This window comes from Oncorhynchus clarkii, chromosome 24 (genome assembly GCF_045791955.1).
Source record: "Oncorhynchus clarkii lewisi isolate Uvic-CL-2024 chromosome 24, UVic_Ocla_1.0, whole genome shotgun sequence".
Lineage (NCBI taxonomy): Eukaryota > Metazoa > Chordata > Actinopteri > Salmoniformes > Salmonidae > Oncorhynchus > Oncorhynchus clarkii.
The window spans coordinates 2593247-2611673 of NC_092170.1; the positions used below are offsets into that span (position 1 = coordinate 2593247).

Consider the following 18427-nt stretch of genomic DNA (forward strand, 5'->3'; position numbering starts at 1 on the left):
ATAGATATGCTTAATTGTTTAGCTAACAAAGAGTCTGCCAAAACACTGTTGAGGGGAGTGCACCACATGATGCAGTCCACACCTTGTATCATTCACATTTTCAGCCTACATTATGCTGAGAGTTTGGAGCTTCGCCAACCACACTGCCCTCCACACCACCATCCTTAATTCCCCCCACAGCCTACCTCCCAGGCTGGTTTTGGTTACCCTCCCTACTTCCATCCCAAGGACAGGCCTGGGACACTCCTGCCCCCCATGGCATCCCCAACCCTGCAACAGGAGCCAAACCAAGACATCCTGTGCTCACCCAGAATTGAGCAGTGGCAGTGACTCTGGTCCCATGCAGCAGCTCCACTCCTTTGGCGGGAGCTTCAACTGGGTGGACTGAGCTCTGCCAACACTGCTCTTCCAGTTCACGCCCCTGCATCCAGCTACTTGAGGGAGAATCTTCAAAGTAGCCACCCTTTGCCTTGATGACAGCTTAGCACACTCTTGGCATTCTCTCAACCAGCTTCATGAGGTAGTCACCTGGAATGCTTCAACTAACAGGTGTGTCTTGTTAAAATTTGATTTGTGGAATTTCTTTCCTTCTTAATGCGTTTGAGCCAATCAGTTGTGTTGTGAAAAAGGTATCGGTGGAATACAGAAGATAACCCTATTTGGAAAAAAGACCAAGTCCATATGGCAAGAATTATGGTCCATATTATGGCAAGAAAAGCTCAAATAACCAAAGAGAAAGGACAGTCCATCATTACTTTAATACATGAAGGTCAGTCAATCTGGAAAATGTCAAGAACTTTGAAAGTTTCTTGAGGTGCAGTCGCAAAAACAATCAAGTGCTATGATGAAACTGGCTCTCATGAGGGCCGCCACAGGAAAGGAAGACCCAGAGTTCATTAGAGTTACCTGCCTCAGAAATTGCAGCCCAAATAAATGCATCACAGAGTTCAAGTAACAGACACATCTCAACATCAACTATTCAGAGGAGACTGTGTGAATCAGGCCTTCATGGTAGAATTGCTGCAAAGAAACCACTACTAAAGGACACCAAAAAGAAGAAGAGACTTGCTTGGGCCAAGAAACACGAGCAATGAACATTAGACCGGTGGAAATCTGTCCTTTGGTCTGATGAGTCCAAATTTGCGATTTTCAGTTCCAACCGCCGTGTCTTTGTGAGACGCTAAGTAGGTGAACGGATAATCTCTGCATGTGTGATTCCCACCATGAAGCACGGAGGAGGAGGTGTGATGGTGTGGGGGTGCTTTGCTGGTCAGTGATTTATTTAGAATTCAAGGCCCACTTAAACAGCATTCTGCAGCGATACGCCATCCCCTCTGATTTGCGTTTAGTGCGACTATCATTTGTTTTTCAACAGGACAATTACCCAACACACCTCCAGAATGTGTAAGGGCTATTTGACCAAGAAGGAGAGTGATGGAGTGCTGCATCAGATGACCTGAACTCAACCCAATTGAGATGGTGTGGGATGAGTTGGACCGCAGAGCGAAGGAAAAGTAGCCAACAACGGCTCAACATATATGGTAACTCCTTATAGACTGTTGGAAAATCATTCCAGGTGAAGCTGGTTGAGAGAATGCCAAGAGTGTGCAAAGCTGACATCAAGGCAAAGGGTGTCTACTGGTACTGTAACTGCAGATGACCCTATGCCTCTTAGCTCTTTTGAGAATGAACTTAATACCCCCTCTGACTTTAAATCTTGTAGAGGGCTTAGGCTAATGCACTTAAATGTGAAAATAATGACATTATTGACATTTGGGTACAGGAATCATGTCCTGACATTCTGGTTATCTCAGAAACACGGTTAAATGGTTCTGTCTCTGACAAAGACAAAGTAAGTGATTCAAATGTATTTAGATGTGACAGATTACAGAAAGGGTGAGGAGTGGCCATATATGTAAAATCATATTTCATGACGTGCCAATCTTTAAATATTTTTGTTCCCAAGACGTTTGAGCTCCTGGTTGTAGATGTGTCCATAAACCAGAATACACATTTATTTGTTGCTGGGATTTACCACCCCCCTGCTGCCATGGTGGATGCTATTGGTGCTATATCTGAGTGTTTAACACCTTTTCTGTCCTCAGAGTTGGTCATTTTAGGGAATTTGATTCTGGATTGGCTATCTCCGGCCTCAGATCAATTTAAGAGAATATGCATTGATTTTTATCTGACTCAAATGATCTAAAAACCCAAATGTCTAAAGGTGAAAAACCCTGTTAATTCTTCATTGATTGATAGCCCACATAAATAACCCACATAAATATTTGTTTAGTGGAGTATTTGCATGTGATTTCAGTGATCATTGTCCCATAGTATGTATTACAGAGAAACAGCTAAATACTAATCCTTGTTTAATTAAGAAGATGCATTTAAAAAAGTTTTCTGATCAAGGGTTTTTACATGACCTGCTCTCCTCTGATTTAGCCACTGTCTCATGTATCCCTGACCCTGAGTTGGCTCTCCAAATGTATCCTCCCTATTTATTAATCTGGCAGATAAACATGCCCCTTTTAAACAATTTAGAGTCAAAGATAGATTGAACACTTTGTTTTCTGCAGAATTATCTGAGCTAATTCAGAGGAGAAATCAGGCCTAGGCCAAAGCAAGGAAAACTGACTAAAAGAAAAGAAAATAAAATTTTATTGGTCACATACACATGGTTAGCAGATGTTAATGTGAGTTTAGCGAAATGCTTGTGCTTCTAGTTCCGACAGAGCAGTAATATCTAACAAGTCATCAAACAATTCCACAACAACTACCTAATACACACAAATCAAAAGGGATGGAATAAGAAAATGTACATATAAATATATGGATGAGCGATGACCGAGTGGCATAGGCAAGATCCAATAGGTGGTATAAAATACAGTATATACTGTACATATGAGATGAGTAATGCAAAATATGTAAACATTATTAAAGTGGAATTATTAAAGTGACTAGTGATCCATTTATTAAAGTCCAATGATTTCGAGTCTGTATGTAGGAAGCAGCCTCTCTGTGTTAGTGATGGCTGTTTAACAGTCTGATGGCCTTAAGATAGAAGCTGTTTTTCAGTCTCCCAGTCTCAGCTTTGATGCACCTTTACTGACCTCGCCTTCTGGATGGTAACCCGATCGAGCCTGACTTTAACCCAATCGAACATCTCTGGAGAGACCTGAAAATAGCTATGCAGCAAAGCTCCCCATCCAACCTGATAGAGTTTGAGAGGATCTGCAGAAAATAATTGGAGAAACTCCACAGATATAGCTGTGCCAAGCTTGTAGCGTCATAGCCAAGAAGACTCGAGGCTGCAATCACCTCCAAATGTGCTTCAGCAAAGTACAGAGTAAACGGTCTTAATCCTTTTGTAAATGTGATATTTCATCAGTTTATTTTTTAATAAATTAGCAAAAAGGTCTAAAATCCTGTTTTGCATTGTCAATCTAATTGTGTGTAGATTGATGAGGAAAATAAACTATTTAATCAAAGAATAAGGCTGTAACTTATCAAAATGTGGAAAAAGTCAAGAGATGTAACTACATTCTGAAGGCACTGTATGTTGTTCTCTAGAGCGCATAAAAATAAGTCTGATGATTTAAGCATACCGTATGTACTTTGGATGGTCTCCAAACTGATCGTGTCATGCTTACAAATATCTGGGTATCTGGATAGATGAAAAGCTATCTGGTAAAAAACATATTGATGAGTTAGTTAAGAAGCTGAGAATTAAAATGGACCTATTCTATATCAATAGGTCCTGTCCCTCGCTAAATAGTAGAAAACAGATTATTCAGTCAACACTCCTATCGGTCCTAGACTATGGCGACATCATCTATATGAACACAGCTACCACTTAATTAAAGCTGTTAGATGCAGTTTATTTATTTAACTAGGCAAGTCAGTTAAGAACAAATTCTTATTTTCAATGACAGCCTAGGAACAGTGGGTAAACTGCCTTGTTCAGGAGCAGAATTACAGATGTGCACCTTGTCAGCTCAGGGATTTGATCTTGCAACCTTTATGGTTACTAATCCAACGCTGTAACGACTAGGCTACCCTGCCGCCCTATCAAAGAGCAATGGTCTTTTTTACGAGCTGCAGTTTTTGTACTCTCTACCAGAACGTTGTTTGGCCCTCTTTGATGTCACGTAAGTTGATGCATTGCTTTGTTTTCATTTATAAAGCTCTTTTACCACACCCGGTCTCAGGGATGGCTAACTCTGGAAATTCCTTTGGTCTCTACCGAGTTAGGGTAAATCAGCTTTTAGTTTTCTGGCACCTTATTTGTGGAACAATCTTCAAAATGTTCTGAAATGCCATGTTCCAGTGCCTCTAGTGCAATTCATGACCGTCAATTTTCTTTCTGCTTGCGTTTTGTATTTATATTTTGATGTGTGCATTTCCTGTGATTTATGTCATTCAGGACTCATCTGTAAAATAGACCTTGGTCTCAGTATGACTCCCTGATAAAAATAAACGTCAAAAAACAACAACAGAAAAACATGTAAGGCAAGCAACATGCATTTGATTACTGTGGTATTTCCAGATGTAGCGTACTGCCCTTTCATTCATTTTCAGAATCAATAAACCTTGATTATCTATTGATTTAAATAATAGTAAACAGCTTAGCTTCAAACTATGCTATCTTAGTCTGGCATGGGTCTAGAGTTTTGCGTAATCTGGAACTCTCCCATTGAGTGAATCCTGCAGCCATTAGGATGATTGGAATCTGATAATATGATTCGCCCGCGTAAGAATGCTCATTGCATCCCCTATTGAACACTAAACTGTTGTCATTGGAGAGATCTTGGGCAGAGACAAAAAGGGAAGGGACTATCACCGAGTGACGCATCCGTATAGTATAATAAATCTCTTCTCTCACCAGGCGGATTTTGGCAAAAACATATCTGGTCTTTTTCATTCAATATTTCACACTGAACAATAGGCCTTGACCAGTAGCAGTTGTAGCCTATAGTGAAGGCTACTTGCAAGGAGCCTCTATACTGGAATAGAGGCCTATTTTTGGTTTTGTGTGTTTCTTACCTTGTGGTGTGGGTTATCCGATTTCCAAAATTCATAGTGTTTCATTCCTAAGACATGAATCCACTCTTCTACATAGGACATACCAAAGACAGCTTTGTCTCTATTGGATATTTAAAATCTCACTTTTAGATGGAAGTTTGATAAGAAACGCAAAAGGAACCCCAGGGATGCCAAACCTGTGAAGCTCTAAGGGCCTGTATCCTAGACAGAGGTTAAGCCTGGGCTAAAACCCATGCTCAATGGAGAATCATTCTATAGTATTCAGTATAGAGTTGTTGTATCATGTCATTGGCTCAGAATTTATATTATCGGATATTCTACACATTATCTCAACCTATCAACAAAAAAAACGATTAAAAAGGTTTACATACACCTTTAATTCCCTGTCTTAGGTCAGTTAGGATCACCACTCTATTTTAAGAATGTGAAATGTCAGAATAATAGAAGAGAGAATTATTTGTTTCAGATTTTCTTTATTTCATCACATTCCCAGTGGGTCAGAAATGTACATACACTCAATTAGAATTTGGTAGCATTGCCTTTAAATTGTTTAACTTGGGTCAAATGTTTCGGGTAGCCTTCATCAAGCTTCCCACAATGAATTTTGGTCCATTCCTCCTGACAGAGCTGGTGTAACTGAGTCAGGTTTGTAGGCCTCCTTGCTCATTCAGTTCTTTCCACAAATTTTCTATAGGATTGAGGTCAGGGCTTTGTGATGGCCACTCCACTTTGTTGTCCTGAAGCCATTTTGCCACAACTTTGGAAATATGCTTGGGATCATTGTCCATTTGGAAGACCAATTTGCAACTGATGTCTTGAGATGTTGCTTCAATATAACCACATAATTTGCCTACCTCATGAAGCCATCTATTTTGTTAAGGGCACCAGTCCCTCCTGCAGCAAAGCACCCCCACAACATGATGCTGCCACCCCCGTGCTTCATGGTTGGGATGGTGTTCTTCGGCTTGCAAGCCTCTCCCTTTTTCCTCCAAACATAACGATGGTCATTATGGCCAAACAGTTCTATTTTTGTTGCATCAGACCAGAGGACATTTCTCCAAAAAGTAAGATCTTGTGCAATTGCAAACCGTAGTCTGGCTTTTTTATGGCAGTTTTGGAGCAATGGCTTCTTTCTTGCTGTGAGGCCTTTCAGGTTATGTCGATATAGGACTCGTTTTACTGTGGATATAGATACTTTTGTACCTGTTTCCTCCAGCATCTTCACAAGGTCCTTTGCTGTTGTTCTGGGATTGATTTGCACTTTTCGCACCAAAGTACATTAATCTCTAGGAGACAGAACGCGTCTCCTTCCTGAGCGGTATGACGGCTGCGTGGTCCCATGGTGTTTATACTTGCATACTATTGTTGTATAGATGGACATGGTACCTTCAGGCGTTTGGAAATTGCTCCCAAGGATGAACAAGACTTGTGGAGGTCTACAATTTTTTTTCTTAGGTCTTGGCTCATTTCTTTTGTTTTTCCCATGATGTTTAGCAAAGAGGCACTGAGTTTGAAGGTAGGCCTTGAAATACATTCACAGGTACACCTCCAATTGAGTCAAATTATGTAAATTAGCCTATAGAAGCTTCTAAAGCCATGACATACTTTTCTGGAATTGTCCAAGCTGTTTAAAGGCACAGTCAACTATGTACACTTCCGACCCACTGTAATTGTGATACAGTGAATTATAAGTGAAATAATCTGTCTGTAAACAATTGTTGAAAAAAATTCTAATGACATGCACAAAGTAGATGTCCTAACCAACTTGCCCAAACTATAGTTTGTTAACAAGAAATTTGTGGGGTGGTTGAAAAACAAGTTTAAATGACTCCAGCCTAAGTGTATGTAAACTTCCAACTTCAACTGTTTATATTTGTAATACATTTTTTCCAAATCACTTTTTAGCAAATCACTGAAGAATATTGCATTCAAGTGGGTTCATTATAATGTTCAAAAAAAATCATGATGCTTCATTGAATGAATCTAACATGATATTTGAAACAGACATGAATGCAGTGTATAATCTGTCTCTGTAAAGCAACAACGCTCAATCATTTTCAAGATATCCCTTATTTGTTTCCAAGAAATATGAAATATCTCATGCAGCTTAACCTTTGAGATCTATGTCAAATCCCACTGACAGTCCTCTCAGTGGTTTTGATGGTTTCGCTTTAAAAAAAAAGCTTATGTGTGTGTGTGTGTGTGTGTGTTGATGGGAGGGATGTGTGTTTCACTCCCCTTTTGATATTAGATGTCAGGGAGGTCTAACACCTGCAGTATATGAGACACACCCCACCACCACCTGCTCACACAAACACCTCCTCAGGAACCTCACAGGTAGGATGGGATGACTTGAGACTCAGCTCTCCTTGCTTTAGTTTTGAAAGGTCCAATCAAACTTACTTAGTCTAAGGAATCATTTTTGGGGGAAGTTTATCATTTTAGAAATGTTACAGATTTTCTTTAGTGGGTACATTTAAATGTGCATTTCCTACGTGGGATAACAAATCTCCCAACCATCTCTGCATTATCATCTCCTCTGCACTCTGATCATGTGAGTGTCCTCTGAGTATGTCTCTCATCCCCTCTCGCCACAGTAGGTTAACAAGAATAAAACTTTTATTTTTAAGTGTCAAGTAAAAAATAGATAAGTAAAAAAAATAAAAAAAATGTATAAAATAAAAGTAACCAATAATTAAACAGAAGCAGTGAAATAACAAGCGAGACTATATACAGGGGCTACCGGTACAGCGTCAATGTGTGGAGACACCGGTTAGTTCAGGTAATGGAGGTAATATGAAGCACATGTAGGTTGCGTTAAAATGACTATGCATAGATTATAAACAGAGTAAAAGAGTGGTCTGGGTAGCGCTTTGATTAGCTGTTCAGGATTTTTGGATCGCGACTTGGCGCTCCGGCACCGCTTGCCGTGCAGTAGCAGAGAGAACAGTCTATGACTAGGGTGTCTGGAGTCATTGACAATGTTTAGGATCTTCCTCTGACACTGCCTGAAATAGAGGTCCTGGATGGCAGGAAGCTTGGCCCCAGTGATGTGGTGGGCTGTATGCACTACCCTCTGTAATGCCTTGCGGTCGGAGGCCGAGCAGTTGCCATATCAGGCAGTGATGCAACCAGCCAGGATGCTCTCGATGGTGCAGCTGTAGATCCTTTTGAGGACTTGAGGACCCATGCCAAATCTTTTCAGTCTCCTGCGGGGAATAGTATTTGTCGTGCACTCTTCACGACTGTCTTAGTGTTGTTGGACCGTGATAGTTTGTTGGTGATGTGGACACCAACTCAACCTTTACCACTACAGCCCCGTCGATGAGAATGGGGGTGTGCTCGGTCCTCCTTTTCCTGTAGTCCACAATCATCTCCAAAGTCTTGATCACGTTGAGGGAGAGGTTGTTGACATGGCACCACACGACCAGGTCACTGACCTCCTCCCTATGGGCTGTCTCATTGTTGTCGGTGATCAGGCCTACCACCATTGTGTCATCGGCAAACTTGATTAGGTTTGTGTCACTGGGCAGCTTGTGGCTGTGCTTCCCTTTGTAGTCTGTAATAGTTTGCAAGCGCTGCCACATCCGATGAGCATCGGAGCCGGTGTAGTACGCTTCAATCTTTGTCTTGTATTGACACTTTGCCTGTTTGATGGTTCGTCGGAGGGCATAGCAGGATTTCTTATAAGCGTACGGGTTAGAGTCTCGCTCCTAGAAAGCAGCAGCTCTACCCTTTAGCTCAGTGCGGATGTTGCCTGTAATCCATGGCTTCTGGTTGTGGTATGTACGTACAGTCACTGTGGGGACAACGTCATCGAAGCAGTTATTGATGAAGTCTGTGACTGATGTGGTGTACTCCTCAATACCCTCGGAAGAATCCTGGAACACATTCCAGTCTTTTTTAGCAAAACAGTCCTGTAGCTTAGCATCTGCTTCATCTGACCACTTTCTTATTGACCGAGTCACTGGTGCTTCCCACTTTAGTTTTTGCTTGTAAGCAGGAATCATGAGGATACAATTATAGTCCGATTTGCCAAATGGAGGGTAAGGGAGAGCTTTGTATGCGTCTCTGTGTGTGGAGTAAAGGTGGTCTAGAGTTTTTTTTCCCTCTGGTTGCACATTTAACATGCTGATAGAAATGAGGTAAAACTGATTTGAGTTCCTCTGCATTAAAGTCCCCGGCCACTAGGAGCGCCGCCTCTGGATGAGCGTTTTCCTGTTTGCCTATGGCTGTATACAGCTCATTGAGTGCGGTCTTAGTGCCAGCATCGGTCTGCGGTGGTGTATAGACAGCTACAAAAAATATAGATGTAAACTCTCTAGGTAAATAGTATGGTCTACAGCTTATCATGAGATACTCTACCTCAGGTGAGCAAAACCTTGAGACTTCCTTAAATTTCGTATACCAGCTGTTGTTTTCAAATATGCATAGGCCTCTTCCACTTGTCTTACCAGAGGCTGCTGTTCTATCATGCCAAAAAATCTTAAGACCTGCCAGCTGTATGCTAATCATGTCGTCGTTCAGCCATGACTATAAAACATAAGCTATTACAGTTTTTAATGTCCCGTTGGTAGGATATACATGCTCGTAGTTCGTCTATTTGTTTATCGATTGATTGATTGATTATAAGTTGGCTAATAGGACCACAGCGACCTCGTCAAGGTGTAGCCTCCACTCTGGCACTTTCTTCTGGGAAAGCTTTCCAGTAGATGTTGGAACATTGCTGCGGGGACCATTCAGCCACAAGAGCATTAGTGAGGTCAGGCACTGATGTTGTGTGATTAGGCCTGTCTCACAGTCGGCGTTCCAATTCATCCCAAAGGTGTTCGATGGGGTTGAGGTCAGGGCTTTGTGCAGGCCAATCAATTTCTTCCACACCGATCTCAACAAACCTTTTCTGTATGGACCTCGCTTTGTGCACGTGGGCACTCTCATGCTGAAACAGGAAAGGGCCATCCTCAAACTGTTGCCACAAAGTTGGAAGCACAGAATTTTCTAGAATGTAATTTTATGCTGTAGCATTATGATTTCCCTTCAAAATGCGGCGGTTCGGCCACAGAGACCGATTTCATGAAGCTCTCTATGAACGGTTCTTGTGCTGAAGTTGTTTCCAGAGGCAGTTTGGAACTCGGTAGTGAGTGTAGTAACAGAGGACAGGCGATTTTTACACCCTACGCGCTTCAGCACTCCGTGGTACCGTTCTGTGAGCTTGTGTGGCCTAACACTTCACGGCTGAGCCGTTGTTGTTCCTAGACTTTTCCATTTCACAATAACAGCACTTACAGTTGACCGAGGCAGCTCTATAGCAGGGCAGAAATTTGATGAACTGACTTGATGGAAAGATGGCATCCTATGACGGTGCAACGTAGAAAGTCACTGAGCTCTTCAGTACTGGCCATTCAACTACCAATGTGTGTCTGTGGAGATTGCATGGCTGTGTGCTCGATTTTATACACCTGTCAGTAATGGGTGTGGCTGAAATAGCTGAATACACTAATTTGAAGGGGTGTCCACAAATACTTTTGGCCATGTAGTGTATGTTAAAACACTTGAGCAATACTGTACAAGATAACATGAGGCAGCATCAAAACTTCTTTTTTTACCTATGACATTTATCCGACTACTATGACTCCATAGATATATGCACTGAGTCATCCACAATGTTCTGAAATGAAATTGGGTTTTGGGGATTTTATTTTGATATACTGTACTCAATACAGCTGACTTCTAACCTAAGATGGCTGGTTTTCGTGTCAATCATGCTCCAATTTCAGACCTGCTACTGCTACTGCTGCTCTGTACTGTATATTATCTGAAAAAGACTACATTCTGTTAAATACAAATTCAATTGTATCTGTAATGATGTCTGTTTTTATGAGAATATAGTAAAAGTACTGCTTATGAACTAGCCGTAACAATACATACTATTTACACAGTGTAAACTTCACACAAGCTTTATTTACAGTTGACAAAATGTCTTTACAATAATCATCCACATGAAATAAACACAACAATGAAATCATAAATATACATGGATTACTTACTGTACTCTATATACAATGGTAGAGGAGTTGATATATATAAGCACGAGGAGCAGAAACAATTATATAGTTTAAATGTTCCCTATAATGGGACACAATGTCTCTCTCTCTCTCTCTCTCTCTCTCTCTCTCTCTCTCTCTCTCTCTCTCTCTCTCTCTCTCTCTCTCTCATTCTGCTATGAGGAAAGTTCTGTTCTGCTTTTACTGGACATTGTGAAGAATATCCTGGAGGAGAGCACTTAGTTTCGCAGAGAAGTCCTCCTCCAATAAGCCCAGAGGTTGTAGAGAGAGCGGCTCGCTGGGGGTCTGAGCCTTTGACTCCTGCCCCAGAAGGTGCTTCTCAATTCGGGCATGGAACAACTGGTCCTGTAAGGCGACACTCTGGCAGAACTGCTCCATACTGGTGGACACCACTGCTTTGAGGGGCTGTGGAGCCAGCAGGAGATGGGCCAGCTTTGCTTTCAGCACCCCCACCCTGCCCTGGACCTCCAGACTCAACGCCTGCACCTCCTGTCCCAGCCGGACATTCACCTCCTGCCAGAAGTCCCCCTGAATGGTACCATTGAGCTCCCTGATCATGCTGGACGTCTTGGTTTTGAAGTCCTGGATGAGGAAGGTCATTTCGGCACTGCTGTCGTCCAAGGTCTGGCTGATCCACTGCACAGCCTCCAGGTATAGGATGGGTCCGGCCACCGCCTGGCGTTCTGCGGCCTCCAATCCCTGAAAGTAGAGCCTGAGGTGGCTACACAGCTCCTGGCTGTTGCCGTCCAAGGCGCTCTGGAGCTGCTTGATCAGGGGGCCTAGGCGATCTCTCATGCTGGCCAGGGTGGACTCGCTGGACTGGGGGTGGGCAGGGTACGGGGCAAGCATCTCCCTCAGCTTAGTGAGCTCCTGGCGAAGGCGGGCGCGCAGCCTCTCGGACTCCAGGGTAAGCTTGTGCCTGATCTCGCTCACCATGGGGTTGGCGCTGTCCTGGAAATACAGGTTGCTGTTCTCCACATGGCTCTTCCACAGCCCGCTGTTCACATACAGGATCAGTTAAAACACTGTTATAACGCTGTTATGGGGCTGTTAAGGGGTTGTTGGAGGACTGGTACAGGGCTGTTAAAATACTGCTATAGTACCATTATATGACTGTTATAAGGCTGTTATAAGTCTGTTATGGGACTGTTATACGGCTGTAATAAGGATGTGTAGGATTGTTAGAAGGCTCACCTGTATACATGCATTTCTGATTCATGATTCAATTGTTTATGTCATATATTGTATGAGGACATACTTGACATCCTTGTTGAGGTCTGTCTTCTCATGAGCCTGATTTGTCATCATGTCCCGTAGTGCCTGGGATGTTTCTCTGCTGGTACGGTGGAGTGGGTATGCTACAGTAGAAGATAGGAGAAGTTAACACCATTGATACATGAACTCCTTTTAAATTCTATTATTCTCTTTAAAACACCATTACATCTGCTCTATATTATGACAAACACTATTTGATAGCAGATGCAATTATGTTTCTAATGAAAAGGAAAGGGAAGAAAGCACAAACCTGTGGTTGTCAAAAATGACAAGGCGAAGATCACTACTTTGAGATGCATGGTTTTTTTTCACTGAAGAAAAATTGGAAAATTATTTTTTTGATTTTTCACAGGAATCTTCAGACTAAATAGACCAAACAACAATAGAAGTAGCTGAAGATCAATAAGTGAGAGAGTGGCCTGTCCTTACCTGTATACTAGGATTGGCAGAATGACTCTTCATCAAGACCGTGCTTATAAAGGGATGGGTCCTTCTTTTCATTGGCTGCCCTTAACTCTGCCTGTGTCAACACACAACACGTGGAGGGTCATGTTGATAAGGAATAGCACCCAACACAACGCACAGTAACTCTCCCTGTCACAGACTGCACAAGCTCCAACATTCCTTGCGACATCGGTTTAAAGAATTTCAAATGATGTCATCCTGTATTAAGGGGCAAGATTGTAAAAGCGTTGTGGTCTTAAAATGAGTCATGTGGGGCGACTGGGTCAATATCAGGAAGAGTTTGCAGGTCAATAAAAGAGGACATGCAAAGTTGATTCAATGCAACTACCATGGGGACACGTGTTCCTAAAAAAACACCACGTTGAATTATAATTTAAATGCACTATTAAATTCATCCGCTTAGATACACTACATGGCTTAAAGTACAGTATGTCAAGTTTTTAAAACGTTATTTCAAAAGCATCAGCAGGGTTCACACCATTCACACACACAGTCCCAAAACACAGTCCACGCTGCTGGAGGTCCTCAAGATAGCCTCCGCCACCACCGTCGGTCACTCGTCCAGCATTTGTCCATCGGTTGTTGGTTGCCAGTTGTTCCTCTTCGCCCGTTATCATCAGGCGTCTGCGGCACGGAGCCCATGGTCTGTTCCACACTGGCGATAGAGGGGGAGAGGAAGACATGCATGAATAGGAGCCGTTCTGAACAGAAGTATTTGACCACACTCACATGTTATGGGGTTGACCGTCCCTTATCTGCAGAATAGAGCGTTGTCGACTGAGGTCCCCCTCTGGCTGCAGGCTGGATGTGACGTGGTGACTACTGGTGGTCGTGGTCGTGGAAGCAGCAGCAGTTCGGCCAGTGCTTCATTTGTAAATTGGGAGGTGCGGGAACAAAATGTGAGCCAAGATGGGGGGCTATGAGGTACCTGAGAAAGCATGAAAGAAAGATAACCTTTATAATAAAGCATGGCATCATCATTGCTTTTGTGTGCTGGCATAGAGCAGTAGAGTAGAGCCGCTTGCAAAAGTTGCACACATAGGAGAACCCGAAATTGAAGCCTGGGATATGGGAAAAATGTGGCCTTTTATGAATGTATTTCATGCAATTCATGCAAGTTTTAGATTATTGGAGACCTTAGCAGAATCGTTTTTAATACTTCACAAATGATCAAAATGACAGGCTACTTTGACACTGACAAACAGAATCTGAGATCAATAAAAACAACCTTGTCTTGAATCCATCAATAGCCTGGGCCTACTTGTGTGGAGACACATTGTACAACATGAGGAAATTATAGTCCTAAAACAGCTTTCGAGTTTCACTGACTCACCCAATGCTCGCTCGCCATCGATGGCAGATGTGCGCTGCCTAAAGACTATCTCTCTCGTTTTACTTTGTGTAAAACAATGCTGTTTTCTCAGGAGGCCTATTTGGAAGTTGACAACATATTTGGTAGCCTACAGACAGATTAGTATTCTCTTTTCACTGACACATTTGTCACGTGTTCCCAACTGTAGGCATGCCATGTGATTGGGCTGCACACAATCCACAGCTAGGCTTTTTTAGGCTGCGAGATTAAGTGCAATGCTGGAAATTAGTGGCAACGCGTTTTTCATAGGCTACAATGTTGCAATGTTGCACGGGCCAACCCAACATGAATCCATTCTTAGAATATTAGCCACATTTCACATTACATTTTTTAGGGGGCATGAGAACTACAGAGAAGGCAACTTGAATTAACTCTGCTTTTATTAGAATTTTTACATTGCAAACAGTGAAGAAAATGTGTCCTGGATCCTGGCAAATGGGTTCCGGAACCAAACGGTCCATAAAATGGAGAGGTGCCGAATCCTGTTCCAGCAGTATCCGGCTTTGGTGTGTTCGCCATCCAGCTGCAGTCCCCAAACTCTTCTTTGGTGGGGTTTATCGTGCATGTACTAGAGTGTGGGCCAGAGACAGTGAGAAGCTAAATCCTACCAGCCCACTTTCTCTTAAAAAATGTCCAATGATGGTCTACTTAATAAGCTCTTTAAACACATTTTCTGTGTCTCCTTCTCCCTCATACTGGATCTCAACCTCTCTTTCCCTCTCGTACTGTCCACACTGTATCAGTATAGTGTTCCACTGTCGCTGTTTCCTGGCAATAATCACACTTTCCTGTTGGATGCTTTCCTATCACATTCAATGTGTTATTCAACCAGCTGCATCCCACCCTTAATCTTGTAAAAATAGTATCCTCCCCCCCCCCCCCCGATTTTCCTCTGTACTTGGAATAAATGCCTGCCCTTAGTAGCTCTGTTCCACAGATCCTGCCATCTCTGCACCACAACTGTCCATATCAGACCTTTTTCCTCTGCCTTGCTCATTGAAACTTCAACATCCAATTCCCCACTACTAAGGGCCTGTTTACCCAGTACATCAGCTGGCTCATTCCCCTCCACCCCCACATGGGCAAGTCTTGTCTGCTACGTGAGCGAAAGAACTTCAGACTCATCAACACTGCACATAAGTCAGAGCAAATAACTATTCTGTCTGGCTTGATTTCCTCCACCCACTGCAAGGCCAACAGTACGGACATCAGCTCCACTGTGTAAACAGCCAGGTGATCTGTAATACGTTTCCTGACTGCCACCCCACATTCCTGCACTACAAATGCTGACCCAGTATGTCCTCTCCTTGGGTGTTTTGAACCATTTGTGAATATGGGCACAGAATCCTGATATACAGACATCTATTATACAGACATCTATTAAACAGATTAGATGGATCAACCCCCTCCCTATCTTTCCCCGAGTCTCTCTAACACGTCTAGATCAACAACTGGAGGTGGAAGTAGCCATAGTGGGTTCACAGGAATAGCTACATTAAGGCTAAACTCCCTTCTCCCTCGTCTGGTTATTACCCCACCCAAAGCTTGTGTTCTGTCCTCGCTCATGTTCCCAGCATGTCTGTAAAATCCCTTTTGCAGGATAGTCTCCGACCTGGAACGTTATTTCAATCATGCCCAGGTGTGGCAGACCTGGGCCAACTCACTCTCCAAGTAGACCAGCCAAGGGGGAGGAATCTGCAATAAATAAATCAGAAAACAGAAAAGGAGGGAGAGGCACAGCACACTATTGAAAATCATGTAACATAGAGTAAAGCACACAAATTATGATAAAGGTCACTGGAAACTCTAAATAAATATAAAATATACACAAAAAGGGCTGGTTTCCAATTGGGGGAAAAAACAAGGGATGGCAACATGTGACAGGCAATTAATGGCACTATCAGATATAGAACACTGAAGCCAACTAGGATAAAGCTCAATGGTTGCTTCCCACCAGTCCCTGTCATGAGTCAACAACTGGGTGAGCCTGGAAAAACTCAAGTTCCTTCTGAATCCCCTCAGTCTGGGGCAGAGACTATGCCTACTGTGCTTAAAACGAAGAGTACACAGACATGGAAAGTAGGCCTCTGTTAAAGACCTCCTCTGAAAACAATGGTAGTATATATTATCAGGGTCTGGCTGCACTTGGTTGAATGTTTCCATCTGACTAGAGTTCTCTAATCAGTTCTGGAATACCTCATGGAATACTCAGGACCATGGAGGCACTCGACTACATTCACAGACTAGTGCTATAAGACTAAATATAGTTTACATGTTGTCAGTACTGCTTTGACTGTGAGCCAACCCTGTCTGTTTTGCCTCAAAGTTGCGCATGTATCGGTTTTGTTGGTTAACAGCCCACCCATCGATATTACTCTCACCTCATATGAGCTCATCTGTTCCAATATCTCTATACGAGTCATATTTATATGTGAATTAGTATAAATAGCCATAATGTCATTGATCTGCAGTCGTCATGCCAACACAGACGGTTTAACCATTGACTGCAGCCAGGACACATCCTTCACTAATCTCATCCGGCTTGAATGTGTGTGAAAGGTCACCACAACTCTCTTAGGTAACTAGCTAGTTGTCATTGACAGAGCTTCTGTGGTGAATTATGTAGGCTATTCCAGGTAGCCAAAAAAAGTGGAAGAATATATTACAGGGAACGTCCTCGAAAGTGGATAACAGTGGCGTACCGCAAGGTCTGAGCAAGGAAGGAAACAGCTAACTTCCTACAATTCTACACATTTTGCCATGGGGAAATGAAAACATTTAACTGTTTTAAAGCTCATTTCGTGCAATTCTACTCACATTGACATGGAGCAGAGAGAAAAAATGGGCAGTTTTAATCTAATGCTATTGTTCACATTTTGCTATGAGGTTGAGAAGATTTATTAGAGTTTTTAAAGCAAATTTCTTGTCATTCAAAAAAAAGAAAATGCCATCACTTTTGACATGTTCATCTAAAGCATTGTACACTTTAGTTCTATATTTGTGGTTTCTAGGCAGTTAGCCTATGTTCGTATTGCGCCTTGTTTTCATTGATGCTGATTTGGTTGGTGACATTGATTTAGTGTATGGGTATGTGTACCACTAGATAAAGGCCGGGAGAGTCCTGTTATCTCTTAATTTGATGAGGAAGCATCAAATTAAGAGACAAGGGAGACATCCAGTTCTAGATTAAGGCCACCTGCTTCTGCTTGTGCAGGCGGTTGACTTCTGAACATACTGCAGGTTATTACACATCCCAGGCACACACACAAGTGCATTCACACTCAAGCGTTTGCACACTCAAGCGCACATACACACACGCACATACCCATGCACATGACTAGTGTATACAAACACACACAGACACAAACGCGCACACACACTTGCATTATACACTTCCATTCTGTATTTGTGGTTTCTAGGCGGTTAGCCTATATTGAAAATGCTACTGGTTTTCATTGATATTAAATTTGGTAAGTGGTATGGATTTGGGGCATGCGTATGTGTATGCGTATGTGTTCCACTGGATAAAGGCAAGGACACGCCCGTTATCGCTTAATTTAATGAGGAAGCAAGGGTGAAGATTAACCTTGGATTTTGAAAACAAGCTGGCAGCATTTCAGTACACAGCACAAAGTGTGACGCAACTGGATAAGCAGCGAAACATAGTACTCATTTCTCACAGCCACTCTTTGACCTGGCAAAACGGCAAACAGAAACCGGCTTAAGAACAGTCTGCTAATTCTGAACATCCAATGCAAATAAATAGCACATTCCTAGAATTTGGGGAGAATTGCAGTGAACCGTAAAGCGAAGTTGATGATGATGTGACGAGAGCTAAATACCTATCAGTCCAATATCAGTACCATGGTAGGATTGATATGAAGAAATCCTGTAATCTGAACTGGATATATTGGGTTACCGCTTTCAACCCACCAGTCCCCCATGTTACCTTACCTCTCAGGCCCCATCAATGATTCAGTAGGCCAGGGAAAGTGCTGGTCTCCTGTACCCCACTGACTCTCACTGAGTCTGGGACAGCAGTAGCAGGACTGTCCAGGACTGGGATGATGCTAAGGAAGTCAGGGCCAGGGTTCTGCAGGTGGCCCACCCTGCTGCTTTGGTGGCCTGTATGTCTGTGTGAAGGAGCACACTGTCTATGACCACAACAGAACGGAGAAATCCAGGGAGATGGAAAAGCCATGTG

At 42.7% G+C, this 18427-nt stretch overlaps 1 protein-coding gene across 2 annotated transcripts; it reads right to left on the minus strand.

Moving 5' to 3' along the window:
- Positions 1-10987: 10987 nt before the first annotated feature.
- LOC139382479 (apolipoprotein A-IV-like) lies at positions 10988-13660 on the minus strand. 2 transcript variants are annotated; one of them, XM_071126554.1, is made up of 5 exons: positions 13581-13660; positions 12816-12906; positions 12637-12697; positions 12370-12469; positions 10988-12108 (listed from the first exon to the last, which is right to left on the minus strand). In XM_071126554.1, the coding sequence occupies exons 3-5, from the start codon at positions 12683-12685 to the stop codon at positions 11292-11294; spliced, it is 966 nt and encodes a 321-aa protein (XP_070982655.1). In that variant the 5' UTR covers positions 12686-12697; positions 12816-12906; positions 13581-13660; the 3' UTR covers positions 10988-11291. The 2 variants fall into 2 exon arrangements, with proteins under 2 accessions (XP_070982655.1, XP_070982656.1); XM_071126555.1 differs by lacking the exon at positions 13581-13660 and having other exon boundaries at positions 12637-12833.
- Positions 13661-18427: the final 4767 nt, after the last annotated feature.